The sequence below is a fragment of the Leucopleurus acutus genome (assembly GCF_964270905.1).
Source record: "Leucopleurus acutus genome assembly, chromosome: 5".
NCBI lineage: Eukaryota > Metazoa > Chordata > Mammalia > Artiodactyla > Delphinidae > Leucopleurus > Leucopleurus acutus.
This window is the reverse complement of record NC_139147.1, coordinates 3,812,853-3,828,967: the sequence shown is the minus strand read 5'-3', so window position 1 is coordinate 3,828,967 and position 16,115 is coordinate 3,812,853. Positions and strand designations below refer to the sequence as shown.

General features: G+C 53.5%; 1 protein-coding gene across 1 annotated transcript in view; it reads right to left on the bottom strand.

Moving 5' to 3' along the window:
• Nucleotides 1-478: 478 nt before the first annotated feature.
• The window catches only part of C2CD2 (C2 calcium dependent domain containing 2), a 58,418-nt gene continuing 42,781 nt past the window's right edge, over nucleotides 479-16,115 (bottom strand). The window contains exons 9-14 of the mRNA XM_082839149.1: nucleotides 15,379-15,503; nucleotides 14,718-14,892; nucleotides 13,786-13,899; nucleotides 11,248-11,375; nucleotides 9,296-9,623; nucleotides 479-889 (exon numbers count right to left, since the gene is read on the bottom strand). Coding sequence (XP_082695275.1) covers nucleotides 669-889; nucleotides 9,296-9,623; nucleotides 11,248-11,375; nucleotides 13,786-13,899; nucleotides 14,718-14,892; nucleotides 15,379-15,503 — 1,091 coding nt within the window. The 3' untranslated portion in view covers nucleotides 479-668. The remainder of the gene's footprint in view (nucleotides 890-9,295; nucleotides 9,624-11,247; nucleotides 11,376-13,785; nucleotides 13,900-14,717; nucleotides 14,893-15,378; nucleotides 15,504-16,115) is intronic.

Genomic DNA, 16,115 nt, shown 5'->3' with positions numbered 1-16,115 from the left:
AGCATAATATGCATAGGATATATTTAGTATTTGCATAATTTTTCAAGTTATATGGCTAATACCAAAGGCAAATGTCTTCCTACGTTTGTCAGTGTTTCCATTCCCATGGTAATTTCTCTTGCCTGTGTCCCACCTCTCAGTACTCAGGGCCGCCTGCACTTTTTATTCTGAGCAGCCAATTAGGAGAGGTGACCCATCCATTCCGTTCACAGTGACAGCACAGAGGCGGCCTCCTCTTTGTGATGCGGTCCAGGCACGGACCAAAGTTAGAGCATGGAGGGCAAAGCTTGTCCCCCTCCCCTGCCCGTCCACAGCCCCTTATGGTAAGTTCCATAGTTCACACAGTGGTAAATATCCTTCTCCCATTTAACTTCAACTCTTAGACGTGAGCACCGCCCACGCTGCAGAGCCGTCGGGTCTCGTGGCTTCCGGTGGCAAACTGGGCTTTGTAGGTTCTCTCCGGGGGAAACCTCCTGGCTGCAGACTAAGAATGTTTTCTGTTGGTTTTTTTTTTTCCCCCTTTAAAAGATGAAATTGTTGGAAAAAACCCCAGCTAGACTGGGGACAGGGAGGCCGTCCACAACTCACGGGCCCTCTGGCTGTGTCCTGGCGGGTGGCTACGGAGGGTCCACGTCGGCAGCATCACGGGGAAGGAGGCGCGCGCCGGCCTACGGGCAGGGGTCCAGGGGGGCGCCGTTTGCAGTGCTCTGGCCCCGGTGTCTGGAGAGCAGCTTCTTGTTCAGGAACCGGGCAAGCGTCGACCCCTTCCTCCGCAGCCCCGCCGGCTGCTGCAGGAACACCAGGTCGTTGTGGGACTGGCTCAGGCCGGGGTCTTTCTGCTGGTGCCGCCGGCGGAAGAACAGCTTCGCGCCCTTCCTTAAAATCCCTCCTGCAAGAGCAAGGCACGGGGTCAGCGGGGCTGCGGGTGAAAAGCCCGGTGGGCGACGCGTCCAGGAGGAAAGGAAGGAAGGCGGCTCCCTCCAGCGACTCTAATAGAAGGCAGCCTGTGACTGCAGCGCGCCTCCCTGTTGGCACAAGAAAGGCAGCTGGGTCTGGCCTGAGCACAGCACAGGTGCTTCCAAGGCGCAGTGAGCAGGTAGGTCACTTGGAGTCCATTCCCAGGCAGGCGTCTAGATCCCTGACTTTTAGAGACTCCCCATCACGAGGAGGGGTATAAACGGCAGAGTGCTTTGTGCCCCAGAAAGGACGCTCATGCTATTAAAACCAAATTAAGGACTCTGAGAACAATGGTATTCACTCTCTTAGGAAATTTAAGTCACATTTATTCTTTTGGGGAGGAAGATCTTTTACAACTTCAGATCCAGCACGTGTGTATCAGGCTAAGTCACATGAAATGTCTGTTACTTGACCACTTTAGACCTAAACCCCTCAATTTTGTTTGCTTCGACCTATCTGTATATGACGTCAAGTGGTGCAATATGAAATAGAAAAAAAATTAGCAGCGGCAATGATTTCCACGGCAATGGTTCCTTAAAGGTTAAATGCCAGCTAACATATCGATGGCCAGAGCCCACTAACCTGCTTCCATTTTCACAAACTAGTTTCACATCCTATGAACAAGGCTCAGGGGGATCAGGGGGCCCTTCCAGCCAGGCTGGGAAACCCATGACCACGTGCATGTAGGTGTTAGTGACTTTGAAAGAATGGCCTGACCATCTCAATAAGGAGCTTTACAGCTGATTTGGCAAAATCCATTCTTTTCACGACAGATACAAAGAATACTTCAACACCTAAGACGTACGCAGAAACCATCCTGCTTTATCCAGATGGGAGGCTGGAAGGCGTCACTTGCTTTTCTACGTGAAATGTATGGACAGTTGTGGAATCTGACTCAGCCTTATGCACAGACCCTTGCATAAGCAGCACTTACCTCGGGAAAACCAGCACGCCCGTGACTTTAAGAGGCCATTTACTGGACCTGAACTTAAGGATGCATGTCCCAGGGGATATACATATATATATGTGTATGTAGAGCTGGTTCACTTTGCTGTACAGTAGAAACTAACACAACATTGCAAAGCAACTGTACTTCCATAAAAAAATTTTTAAAAAAAGAAATTTTCCAATTAACAATGAAATAAAAAAAAAAGGATGCGTGTCCTACTTGCTCTGCCCGGGTTAAGCAGCAGAACACAGCTCAAAGCGCCAGGAATGGGCCGAATTTAACTTGGTCAAAGCTGTCCAAGAGATTTGTTTTTCATTTGCTCTCTGGGTCCAATCAACCTACTGCGAAGACTCACTCGGACATTTTCTACCATTGTCTAAAGCTGGAGGCGGTGTACGGGGGGCTGAGGAAGGCTGCAGAGGGATGAAGCAGAAGGGTGAGTATAAAAGTGTCAGTGGCTTTAGGCTCAACGGGCTTCTCCTTGGGCCAGAAAGGTCTGTTCCGGGAGCCGTTCCAATCCCTGTAGGATGCAGCGTATCTCAGAAAACCACCGGGTAGGGTGTGTTACGGCAGGGGTCACCACCACCGACAGGGCTTGACTCTGGACTCTGGCCAGTCCCGGGGGCAGATGCAGGGATGCCCACCGGTCAGCTACCCAGCATATTGCAAGTCCCGGGGCCTCCCAGCCTGACCAGGTTACCTCAGATTGGGGTGGGGGGGGGACCTAGGAGGTATTTCTGATCTCTAGGTACCTGCTTTGGGTTAAGCTTGGAGCCCCCAAATAGCACGTGAATGGGGGGCTGTCACATTGGAATAGAGGAGAGGAAGGAAGGTCTGCTGGACCTACTCCGTTAACCTGGACCCTAATGCCACACCCCACCCCCATCTCCCCGGGGCAGGGGGCAGGGGATGGAAGTGTGGAGAGGGGAACAGACCAGTCCGTCCCCCAGGCCAGCTGCAGATCTAGGGATGTGGAAGCCCGGCAGAAAGAGGATCTCCCCGGAAGGCTCCATCTGCAAAGCCCATGTCATACATGTCCCTGTGCTGAAATTCAGTCTGGGGTCTGGAGCCAAGGTCTGAGGTGTGAGCGGGGGCGGTGTCATGGGTTGGATCGTGTCCCTCCAGAATTCTTATGTTGGGGTCCGAACCCCAGCACCTCAGAACGTGACCTTGTTTGGAGATACGGTCACTAAAGAGGCAATTAAGTTATAGTGAGGTCATTAGGACAGGTGCTAACCCAGTATGACTACTGTCCTTATAAGAACGGGAAATTTGGACAGAGACACACAGGGAGACGCCACGTGAAGATGAGGGCAGAGCTCAAGGTGATGCGTCTGCAAGCCTCGGAGTGACCACGATGGTTAACAAACCCTCAGGAGCTGGGGGAGAGCCTGGGACAGATTCTCCCTCGTAGGCTCAGGAGGAACCAGCCCTGCCACACCTTTATCGTGGACTTCCAGCCTCCAGAACTCAGAGAGAAGAAATCTCTGTTGTTTAAACCACCCCATCTGCGGTACTTTGTTACAGCAGCCCCAGGAATCTAACACAGACAAGAAAGGGCAGGGGAGGATGTGACTTAAGATGAGCGTCCTGAAGCAGCGGCCACGTCCTCCTGTTTATCCTCGGACCCTGGAGGCCCCGTGTTAGATCAGGGCAGAGGGCAGATGCTACAGCCGTCTTCTCAGCCCCAAGACACGCTGGAGTCGGCCAGCAACCTGGAAAAACTCCAGACGTCCAGGTCCCAGCCCTGGGGAACCTGATGTGAGGGGTTCTGGGGAGACATCTGGACATCAGCATCTTTTAAAAAATCCCAGGTCTTTCTAACATGCAGCTGGGGCTGGAAACCACCCACCAAGGTCTGGTCAAACCGCCATCAGTACTTGGTACGTGGAAAACTGCTAAGGACACAGACGTCAGCACCGGGGACCAGACCAGAGGGCAGAAGGTAAGCAGGGCGTTCACTTTCTTCTACATAGTTTCCTGATGCCCCTTCACGTTTTAATATCTCAGGGCCGTGCGGGACGGGAGATGGGGACATGGCAGCCTAGCCTGCAGGGCACAGCATCCGGTTCTGAAGGTCTGGCTTTGCACCCTGGCTTGAGCGAGAAAACAGAACACAGGAACAGGCGAGGGGCAGCTGTGCTCAAAACTCTTTAAAAAGGGAGTCTGCACACTTCTGAGCGGTCGCTTTCTCTCGTTTAGATGACATTGCACCTGAAACGCCTAAACTTCAAATTCTCATCACATTAACACAAAACAGCAAGGACTTGCGTCCTGGGAGCAGAGCTGGTAGAGATGTGTTGGCCGTAACTGTTTAAACGGCCCTGCTGGCTGTGCTTTGTTTCAACAGTGTCCCCGCCCCAGCCAGCGCCATGTCGGCTGCGGACCTGTGCTGCCCCGACAGGCCTGCCACGCGGTGTTTCTGTTCTTGGTCCTTACACCCACCCTCTGGAGCAGGTGTGCTGTGCTGTTAACTTTGCCTGTTCAGCGTCACCGCCTGAACCGGATGCTGTCATGTGTACCCTGACGTGCTTCGTCCTGAGGTCACGTGCACGGCTCACCAGGTCCGCGTTTCCCCTAACTTGACACCACTTGTCATGGCTTCTGTGGGGACGTCGGCTTCTTGGACAGAGGACAGTCATGTGAGGGGAGACACAGAGGTTTGCAAGTCTACAGGCTGGGGCCCCGGTTACGTCTCCCAGCCACCTCTGAGGGTGCTCTTATCTCTTGCTTACAAATAGGGAAGCAGAGACTCGGAGGGGTGACGTGCTCTGCCCGACAAAGCCGTGCTCTCGAGCCTGGCTCTCCTGTGCCGCTAAGGATGGCATCTGAGCTGGAAGTGGCCAGTAGGCGTCTGGAGCGCCGGTCTGCGGGGGGCCGCTGGCGAAGCCTCTGGAGGGCGAGATGGACGCAGCTCCCAGAGGGATCGCAGAGCACAGCCCTGCTCTCTGGGAACGACTCTGGCAGGCTTTCCAGAATGATGTAAATCTCCCGAGAGGCATGCTGGCGGCCTGGGTAGGACAGAACATTCTAGCAATGTGAGCCCATCTCCAGGGTCCACAGACTAACTCAGCAAACATGAAACATAACCAGCACAAACAGAGGTTATTCCATTTTCATGACTAAATAAAAATGTTATCGTCCGTTTAAACTTGGCCAGTAAAGCACACGACCTTTGGGGCAAGTAACGCTGGAAGGACGTGGCCACAGGTGGGCTCAGCGGACGCTGATGTGGCCGCACCACAGGTGGGCGTGAGGTCGTAGCTCAGACGGGCCAGTGCCCCCTCGGCTGCTGGCAGGTGGCGCCGTAAGGCGCCGCTGTGACCAATGGACATCGGAGCTCTGTTTTCTGTGCCAGTTTGTCCCAGAACGCCCAGTGACTCCATCCCAGTACTGAGCTGAGTGCCGCAGGGCAAGGCTCCTGGTCGATGTGGTCCAGATCTCCCTCAGTGCCTGAGCTCTAGGAGATAACCCGGAGTGAGGTGGGTGGGCTTCATCCAATCACTGAATGCTTGAGAACAAAAAGGAAGGTTCCCGGGGCAGAGATTCTGCCCCAAGACTGCGGCGCCAGCTCCTGCCTGCCCTGCAGATTTCAGACTCATCAACACGAACCGGTTCCTTGAAATACAGAACCTATTGGTTCTGCTTCCCTGGAGAACCCTGGCCGAGAGAAGAACTCCAGTTTGGTATGTCACAGTTGACTCTGGGCCCACAGAATCTGTCACCCTTTGCTGAAAGGGAAATTCACATCAATGGGGCAAGGCCGCTGGGGCCGTTTGGGTTTAATAAGCCCACCTCCTTCACTCTGGGCTACCTCATCCGCACAACAAGAAGCAAGACGCAGGCCTCACTCCCAACCTTAAAGATGCCTGAAGGTAAGATCTGGAAACAGGCTATGTGAAATTTCAGGCAAAGAACCAAAATCTTAGATGGGACAGGGAAGAAAACAAATCTTTCCCGGGTTCTAAAAACAATCATAAGACTAAAGGTTAATACAAAGACATCGCAAGGCTAAGGTATAAACAGATATATGAAGGAATTAAAAATAATTATTCTAAATTAGAGCTTTAATGTTGCAAACATTCCCAAATTTATTCCCACTCATCTCAGTTCAACAGACGTAAATTGCTCATTGAAGAATGCATCTTAACATCTTAGAGGTAGGAAAACAGTGACCAAAAGCAACCTTATAAATTATAGTTTGCTGCCCAAAGAACAGCTTTAGATGACAAGGGGAACCACGGAAGGCCCAGTTACAGAAGTGACGACTTTTTAGCACCAAGGACGATTAAGGGAGTCGGTCTGTCTGAATTTCTTGGCGAGGTGGTTTTGTCACGTCAGCTAACACAGGGATGCCTTCCCCTGAGATGGTGACCCTCTACTACCAGACCAGGGCACTTTGAAGGAGGAAGATGGGAAAACTGGCACCCGGGGACGGTCCAGGTGGAAAGCGATGGGAGGGAAAAGGAAGGGGGGGAGGGGTGAACTTCCGGCTTAGTTACAATATGTGCTCTTCCCATAGCAAGGCTATACTTAATTAAAAATATATATATATAAAACAAAAACAACTTACTGTGTAGGCAATTAATTCTGGTTGGCATAGCGATCCTCTTAAGTTAAAGGGCATGAGCAGGGATGGAGAGAAGGAAGAGGTGAAAAGAAAAGTTTGCAACAGCAGAATCAGAACGAGAGACGTAAGAGTTTGAAGCATTTGCGTTATACACCACATGGGACGTTACTGCGCAGTTTGCTTGGAGAGGTTTGTTTTTTCCTTTTTAATATTTTTCAGTCTCCACCAATGCTTCTGTTCTTACTTCTGGTAAAATACACGTAACATAAAATGCGCCATCGTAGCCGGTTCTAAGTGTAGAGCTCGGTTGTATTAAGTACATTCACGTATTTGTACCAGCACATCAGTGCTTTGTCAAGCTAAAAATGAAACCAAATTTGAGGAATGCATTTCCTGTCCTGGCTGCATCATGACCACACGTACATTTCCAATCAGCAGGGTTCCAGGGGAATGCTAAATAGGCAGTCTTGGAAAGCTAGAGCCAACTCCTTCCTATGACAGGGGATGCAGGTGGTTCTTGAACTGAAAAATAGGCTTCAGTTTACAAAGGAGAGAAAACTCCACAGAGCTGCCCCCTAGATCACCAGTTTGGAAGAAATTCTGGTGGAAAAGGAAAACTATTTGGTACCCATAAAGCGTAATCATCTAAGGTTCTGACAGTATCTCGTAGAGATGCCCAGTGCAAATCTCTCAGGAAACAATGGAATGAAAAGCAATTTTTAAAACGCTGCCCAGTGTGTCCCTTTAAAAGCTCCCGGGTCTGTGCAGCGCTAAGAGTGAGGTGCATGACCGCTGGCTCAGCGTCCGTGCCCGGCCCCAGCTGCCAGGCCTCAGGGTGGAGCAAAAGGCACACCTGCCGGCAGCACGTCCCCAAGAGTGAGGGTGTCATCCACCTGGCCGGCGACGGGAGAGGAGCGGGGTGGCCAGGACACAGCAAGGACGGAAACCCAAGGGAAAGAGCTCCGCGGAAGGGACAGCAGAGGGAGGGAGGGAGGGAGGCAGGGCAGGAGGGATGGGATGAAGGAGCAGCGGCCTCCGAACGGGCCCGGGGTGGTGAGGCTCGGCCTTCCAGAATGAACGGACGGCGGGAGGGAGGGGCGGGTTCTGTGAGAAGAGGAGGTGGCCTGCTGGTCCATCAGGTCACAGACAGGGCACCCCACCTGCACTCCACCCTGCCCAGCGCCCACCTGCCTTCCTCAGGTCCAGGGGAGCCCCCTTGGGCTGCTCTGGCCCCAAGACAAAGCCCAGGCCGGGGGCACGCGCCGGGCTGTGTACCAGCGGCCGGGCCACCTTTTCCAGAACAGAAGCCAGGGAGCCACCACAGAGGGCGGTGCTCATTGCCGTGCTGCTCCCGGCCCCCCGACAGGGTCCTCGGGATGAGGTGCCAAGCCCGGGAGGCAGGCAGACAGAGCCCGATCTCCATCGCAGGGTCTGCAAATCACACCCAGGAACCTGCTTCTTCCTCTCTCTCCGCCTCTTCCTTGGCCTCCACCCCGTCTGTCCCGCTCTGCTCCGGCGAGGGGGTGGGTCATGGGGGAGCCCAGGAAGCGAACGGGAAAGAGGAGGGCCAGGCAGGATGCCGACCTTCCCCGGCGGGGCTCTCGGCTCGGCCCCGGGGACGCTGGGGCCACGGGATGCTGCGGTGGGGTGCTGAGCGCCACCCCTGGCCTCCACCCACCTGAACCCCCAGCACCCTCTGCCCCCAGCTGTGCCAACTGAAACGGTCTCCAGCCATGGCCAGTGCCCCCCGGGGAGGGGGCACGATCACCCCACGTAGGAACCCCTGGCCCGTGGCACCAAGAACAGAGCAGCTCCCCAAGGCTCCCGACCCGAGTGGCCGAGACTCCTAACGTCCACACTCGCGGGGGAGCCGGGACCTGGTGCCGAGCTGCACCCAGGACGGCTGGTTTGGCTCCGGCCCCTGCCTGGGCTCTCCCGGCCTGTCCTCCGCACTGGGCTCTCCTATTACCGCCTGGCCGGTGGGGTTCTCGGGGAGGTGGGTGCACGTGGTGGGCACATCCCCATTTACAGAGGAGGGAGCTGAGACTCAGTGAGTCTTGAAGCCTCATATCTAGAACTGGCCCGAGCCTCTGGACTACATTCCCTCGGCAAGTATCTTCAGGGAAAAACTGCACGCGTTGAAGACATCTACAGATTTAGAGCACTGATTGAGCGCTAACGGGAAACAGTCGCTTATTCCAATGCAGTGATTCGCTCACCACTGCACACATACTAAGTTAATGGCTAATTTTCTAGGGAGCTCATCTCCCCGTGGACCCTGTCAGGGTCGAGTGGAGAAGTCTGGTTTGCTTTCCGTTGGGCGGGGGGAGTCTGAGAGGCACACAAGGGGAGGGGTGCCCATCTCCGCAGCTGAGGGAAGCCCAGTCTCTGCCCGGCTGGTCTCTTTGGCTCAATCGTGGTACCTGGCTCTTGGTGACCCCTCTCAATGCTCTGGATACTTCTACTCCTGCGGGGAGGCGTGCCCAGACAGAGGAAGGGGCGCTTCTAGCCATGAACACGAGTTGCCTCCACAAATGAAGCGAGACGACCCGGCCGCTCACACTGGGAAGGATTCTGAATGCAGCCCGCACCCCCTGCCCCTGCCCACGGGCTCTAAATGGGCCCGGATGTTCAGCGCAGGTGTTTCTGCAGGTGTAGGGGCGCTGAGGGTGGGGTGCCCTTGCAGAGGAGAAGGGAAGGAAAGCAGAGGGTGAGAACTTGCTTAGCTTGGAACTAGTAGGAGAGCAAAGCCGTGGGGCGGGGGGGAGTGGTGGGGAGTGAGGAGGGGTGGGCAGGGCGGGCACGGGAGGGGCTGGTACCTTTACGCTTCTGGGAAGTGCCCGGCTCCAGCTCAGACACACTCAGGGAGTGCTCCGACAGCTCATCCCCAGCGGGGTCCCGCGGGGCCGGGCCACCCCACGCGCCGGCCCCGGCCGGTGGCTCCTCTTCCAAGTCCCAGGAATCCAGCTCAGTCTCCTGGGGCTCCAGGGCCAGCCGGGCCCCTGCGGGGGTCTCCTTCCCCTCCTCGGGTGGGGCAGGGGCCACGGCCGCCCCTGGCTGGTCCGGGGCACCCTTCTGGCAGGTGCTGTCCATGGAGGCTGCGTAGTCCAGCATCAGGGAGGCGTCGTTGTCCTGAGATAGTGAGGTCTACCCAGGGGGTGAGAGACAAAGTCAGGGTGAGGAAGATGCCAAGGGTACTTGGAAGAAGCAGCGGGCGAGGAAAAGCCTCAGCAGCCCTGTCCAAACATCCTGGCTGGCGGTTTCAGCGTCAGAAGGCACCCCGGCCCTCCAGGGAGGCAGGTAAGGGAAGCATGGGCTGAAACGCAGTGGACGAAGGTCTCCAGTGGCAGAGGGTCGGCCCGAGGTCGCAGGCTGGGGGGGTCTGGGGGAAGAGCATCCTTCCTACGTACGTATGGGATGGCAGACAGGGTGACAGAGGATGTGAGCTCCGGGGTGCCAGATTCGATTTATCTTTAACCTTTGTTCCTACAGCATTTTTGTGTTTCCTGCAAGGAGGAACTGGCTGCTATGCACTTTGTATCCTAAGAATTATATTTATATGTAAAAGAGATGTAGGCGCTTGGGGGTGGGAGAGTGGCTCGCTGGAGGGCAGGAAAGCGGCTGCAGGGACATGGCGGTGGGGGGGGCGGGCACCTGGGGGCCGGTCTGCTGTTCCTGATCTGCGTGGCAGTTGCACAGGACAGTCTGCTAAGTGACAGGTGACAACTGCCCTTTTCTGAGCCAAGTCAGAAGTGCCCACTGACTCAGTTTGGGAGAGTTTTGTCATCAGCAAAGATATTAACTGCAGTCGGTTGGATGGACTAAATGATCTAGAATAAAATCTCAGAGAAGGCACAGAGGAGGAGACGGTCACGAGCCTTGCCCTTATTTCACTCATTTATTTATTCATCCTAAAGAAAACCCAAGACATTGGGCCAGGCGCTTCCAGGGACGCCATCGCCCCCTGCTGGCTGCCTCTGGAAGCGCACGCAGGTAAGCCCAGAGACTCACCCGGCCCCTGGACACTAAGGCCACATTGGTGACTCACCTCCGGCGCCTCCCAGGACCTGTTCTGGCTCCTCTCCCAGTAGCCAAGGGGTCAACTGTCATCATGCCCTCCCGCCCCACCCTCTCATGCCCTCAAAGTATCAACCCACCCTCCGTGTCCAAAAATTCATCTTCCTCATCCTCTCCCAGCTACCCAATGTCCCACCCGCCCCTCCATTGCTCACATTCTCCTTGCTTGTTCTGAAACGTTAAAAAGGGTAAGGGACTGTAATGTGGGCCCTTGCCTGCCCGGCGTCCGCCCGGGACGCCTCGCACCCGCCAGCTGCTCTGGACAAAGGTCACAGAGCAGGAGAAGGAAGCAATGGGGGTCAGGATAAGTTTTAAAACAAGCTTCGTTTCTCTGATCGCGAAAGGCATACACATTCACTGCAGAATGGAAACGGTTTGGAAACGTGTAATGTGTGAAGTGAAAGCTCCCCAGGATGGGGCAGCCACGAGGGTGGAGGTTCTGCCCCAAAGGGGAGTTGACATCACGCTGGTCTTTTCTCTTTCAATAAGTTTTCTTCACATGATTCACCAACCTCTCGACAACCAAAGCATCCCCGGTCAGAAACTTTCAAGTTTCCTTCCTCAGCAGGATAAGCTGCGTCACGAATGACCCCTCGTGGGTGAGGGAAAGTAAGCTGACATTTGGGGGTGGAACTCGCCGGAGCTGATCACAGGCTGGGGCCGGGCTGATGCGGGGCGAGTGGCAGAGGCTCACCTTGGAGACCCCAGATATGACGATCGTGCTCTTCTTCCGCGGGGATTTGAGCTTCAGCTTCGAGGACTCGCTGAGCTGTCGGATGGCGACTTCGGCCACCGGGTCGGCACCGCTCAGCACCAGTAGCTCTGCCGGAGGAAAAGCGGGCGTGAAGCACGTTAACGAAATCTGAAGCTTTGGCAGGAACTTCTGCAGTGACAGATTTGGTCTTTAAGCAGGGGTTTGGCAAATATTTTCTGTAAAGGGCCAGACAGTGACTTCGTGGGCAGCCGGCCCGTCACAAGTACTGCAAGCTGACTTGGAAGCTAGGAAGCAGAGGCCGGATGTCAAAGTGTCCACAGCTGGGTTCTGGGGAAACTTCATGAGCAGGACAGGTGACGCCCCTGGGTCTGGAGCTTATGCTCTGTGGTTACACACACTCACCGAGGTGTACGCTTCAAATCACGCACTTTAATGAATGTAAATATGCCTCGATTGAGGTGAAAAACAGAAACCTCTGAGTTTTGGGGAGACTGTGAACTTTGAAAGGCAACGCAGCTACTCCCTGGCCCTCCCAGGAGTGGTTGAACACAAAAACTAGTGTTCAGGGTGACGGAGGGCTGGTTCACAGAAGCTGCTTCTTCCCAGGGTTAATTCCACACCCGGGCCAACATCCGGGGAGGGCTTACACGGACCTGTGCCCTGCAAGGAGCTCCGTGCACATTATTTCAGGTAATTAACCCCAAGCCCTCTGAGGGAGGTGCCTTTCAGTTTCCATTTGAGAAATGGGGCAGGTAGGAGACAGCCAGGTGGGCGGCGGAGCTGAGATGCCCCGCCAGGTCTCTCCCACGCAGAGCTGCTGCTGGAACTCACACTAAGGTGTCTGCTGCGGCAGGAAGATGGAAAGGACAATGGGATTAAGGGGCAGGATGTTACCAGGACTTTTTCTCAGTCTGGCCTCGACCCGCTGACAACAGATGCTACATTTTGTGTGTGTGTGTGTGTGTGTGTGTGTGTGTGTGTATTTTAATGACTTAAAACATACATTGATATCCCACAAAAGGATGATCAACTTTTTTTGGTAAACATATACACATAAAACTTTATGATAACTTTCAGTTAAACAACAAAAAAATTTATGATATCAACTCAAAGTAGTAAAGGAATTTTAATTCCTGAGAATGTTTTTTACAGAAAAAAATTTCTCAACTTAGAACTTCCTAGAAAATGTCTAGGTCAATGCCAGGAGGGTTTAGAAAGGCCCTTAAGAGAAGGCCAGCCCAGCATCTTTCTCGGAAGTAGAGGTGGATTTGGTTTCAAGAAACTAGGCCTGTTGAAAGTGATAAAATGGAAGAAATCCTTTAGGAATCACTGGATGTTAAGATACTATTAAAATCTCTCTAAAAACACAGATGCTACATTTCCCGAGGCAGTGGCGAGGGACCAAGCAGCTGAGAACTCTGTGGCTGCCGACCCCGGGGGGAAGAGCGGGATGTGGTGAGGACGCCTGGGGAGAGGGCTGCGCTGTGAGTCCCAGGCCGTGGGACACCAGTCGGGGGGGCGCGGAGCCCAGAGCTTCTGTCCCTCGTCGGCGAGCCCGTCCAGGTGCCAGCTGTGCCTGAGGAAGCTTGCAGGGCTCCTGGCTGCACGGTGCGGGCTGCCAGCACCCACAGACAAGAGGAGGAGCCACAGCAGGGATGTCAGCCCGCGGTGAAGGTGCCCCCGTGGTACAAAGCAGAGCTGAGACAGGGCCCCCAGGAGCGGCCAATGAGGGGCACTGCTTCTGTCTAGGATTTTGCAGCTGGGGGGGCCCTGCAGCTTCCAAACAACCAGGGAAGCTCCCCCAGGGAAAGAGGCAGTTTTCCACTTCCGCCAGGTTTGGAGAACACACGGCCATCCCAAGACAGCAGGCATCACATGAGAGCTGCCTGCCCACTGCCTATCCCTCCCTGTCCTGTCCTTGATGTTGGCAAGGTCAGAAACAGGACTCAGTGGACGGCGGTGGGGAGAAGCTGCCCACCCAGCCCTTCTCAGACTGCAGGTCACACGTGAGCGAAGGGAGAAAATTTAACCCCCCAATTTAGATGGTGCTCTGATTCCAAGAGACAAGCGACCATAAAAGTGGGAAATCTGCATTCAGAGTTCCAGGGGAGACTAATCCTATTAAACAGGTTTCAGGGGACAGTGGGGGACAAAATAAAGTTGCCTTTATGATTATGGCCCCTGAGTCCTGCTTATTTTATGACACCCGTGGAACTAGTATGTTGAATAAGAGAAAAAATAACATTCAGAAATTTGACACAGTGAGGCACAGCTGGCTTTTTGCGCTTACTTTGTTCAAGTGTTCCCTAAGACTGAAGGCAGGGATGCCAGCGCCACACCTGGTCTTCCATCGACTTCCATTTCCCTTCTCTCCTTCTAGTTAGTTCCTCACTTACTTTATTAAAACACCTCTCCCCAAACTCTACAAAGGAAAAGCGTCCTTTTCACCAGATGTGGGGCTCAAGGGCAGAGCCTGAAGGAGCTGAGCGGGGACCATCTCGAGTGGCCTTGCGTTACCTGTATCTGAGGAAGAGAACATCTTGCTGACGGGGGCGCCGTGGCAGGAGATGGCCTGGATGGAGATGTCCTTCTCGATGACCTTCACCTTCACAGGTGTTCTCAGGGGAGATTCTGCCCGGGAGACATCCTGATTACAACAGCCCTCCGAAAGCTGTCTGACTCTTACAGTTACCGGGAAGTGAAATCACACCTCACTTCAACTCTACTTCATGCAGTTGGAAAAGGTAAGAGGCAAACCCTAAGATATTTTTAACAACCTCTCTGATTCTTTTTTTGGGGAGGGGAGGAATGCCCAAAAGGGGCATTGGAAGCCCAGGTTTAAATAAAATTTCAGAAAACTTTTGATTAAATTGGAATCTCACTTTCTGTTTTGCATTCAAGAACAGTGCCAGGTGATTTATTCTGGGATGATAATACTCTTGTACAGGCAGGAACACATTATAAACTTAAAAAAATAATAAATCATACACTTATACAGAAGTTGTCTCCAGGGCAGTGGCCATGGGGACAGGTACAGAATTCGGCTAGATCTAAAATGACTGCACGTCAAGCCTTCGAATGAATGGCTTTTACCAGAAGAAACTCTATGCTGGCCGCTCACATCTAATGTTTCAAGATAGTGTGCTGTCCCCACGTAAACCTCATGGAGTACTTAATGTAACGGGATATTTCATCTAGTATCTAGATTTTACCTTCAGAATTCACTACAGGTTTGAACCTTGCTTTGGCTTGTCATGTGTCTGACAAGATAGAAAGATAATTGTCTGAAAAAAAAAAAGCTATGCAGAAGCCTTGCCAATTCCCATTCTTCCCGTACCAGGACATTTTCTTACAGATAATCCTGCAGCCTACAGCGCTCTGCAGTTTATAGAGGCAAGACATTTACAGGGGAGGCGTGACTTCAGAGTTTCTGTGGGGAGGAAACTCACCGGAGCTCAGTGGGGACGCCCTCCCTGCGTCGAAGCGTGGCTTGGTTTTCACGGCAGTGACAGTAGTGACCACGGTCCCGCACGGCATCACCGTGCGGTCTTTTTCTATCTTTGCAGCAGGAACAGATGGAGGCAGTTGCCAGGGTTTCGCCTCACCGGGTTCTATGTAAGAAAACTGCAGAGAGGGCTGGTTACATGCTTCGTAGGCAGCGCAGACGGACACCCCGCCACGGCACGCTGCCTGCCTTTGCAATAACCTCTGATGTCTTTAGCTGTCGCTTAGTATCATAAGTAACTTATAATTAACCGATATCCCCGGAACTGACACAGGATGATGAGACCCGGGCTCAGACCCAGCCACTCAGCACACAATGATGGGAACAAAAGCTGGAGAACCAAACGACATAAAAGAGCCCTTTCTGGGTTAGGCCGGCGTGAAAGGGCATCACGGAACGTTACGTCAGGTAGACAGTGCAACGCAACCCTGGGCAGGAAGCAACCCATTCATGTCTAGAAATGCCTGGGAGGAAACATCAGGTCTTGGACAAGCTCCTTGCTTTACGTTGAAGCGAGAGCAAGACCCTGACAGACATAAATGAAGAGGTCCCTTTTCTCGAGGGGGTTGAGCTGGGCCTTGGCATCGTAGAGAATGACGTCATACCTCTGCAGTGACCGAACCCAATGCTGAGCTGCCTGAGGAGGACCCGCTGGTCAGCGTAAAGCTCTGTGGCCCAGAAGGCTGCTTCTTGAACAAATCCAAGGGGACGGTCGTCATCGCCAACAGAGCTAAAGAGACAAGGGACAAACAGGGAACATCGGGGGCGTCTCCATGGGGTTCCACAGGAACAGGATGCCCACGAGCGGCTGCAGCCAGAAACAACTCTGGACACACGCCCCGCTCACTGGGAGATGCTCCCGTTTCAGAAAGTTTTAGAAAAGTCAAGGTCATAAAAGACAAAGGAAGGCTGTGGAACTGTTCCAGACCAAGGGAGGCTACAGATGTGACAATCAAGAGGTAGTATCTGATCCTACACAGGACTGGGAAATACTGCTAGGAAGGACCTCAGGGGCTTGGCTGATGGAAACTGGAATCTGGGCAGTGAAGAAGTGGACCAGTGTAACTCAGGAAGCTGATAACTTGCTGTGGACAAATAATATCCCTACTCTTAGGAAATACGCACTAAAGAATTGAGGGTAAAGGGCCAGGATGCCCGAAACTTACACTCACATGGTTCACACATTTACCCTCGGGGTGTGTGTGTGTGTGTGTGTGTGTGTGTGTAGACAGACAGAGAGAGCAAAGTGAGAGCAACCAGCAATTGTGAGTACAGATAATAAAGGAAATGGGGCAAAATGTTAAAAATATATGAGCCTGAGGAAAGGTTATATGGTTGTTGT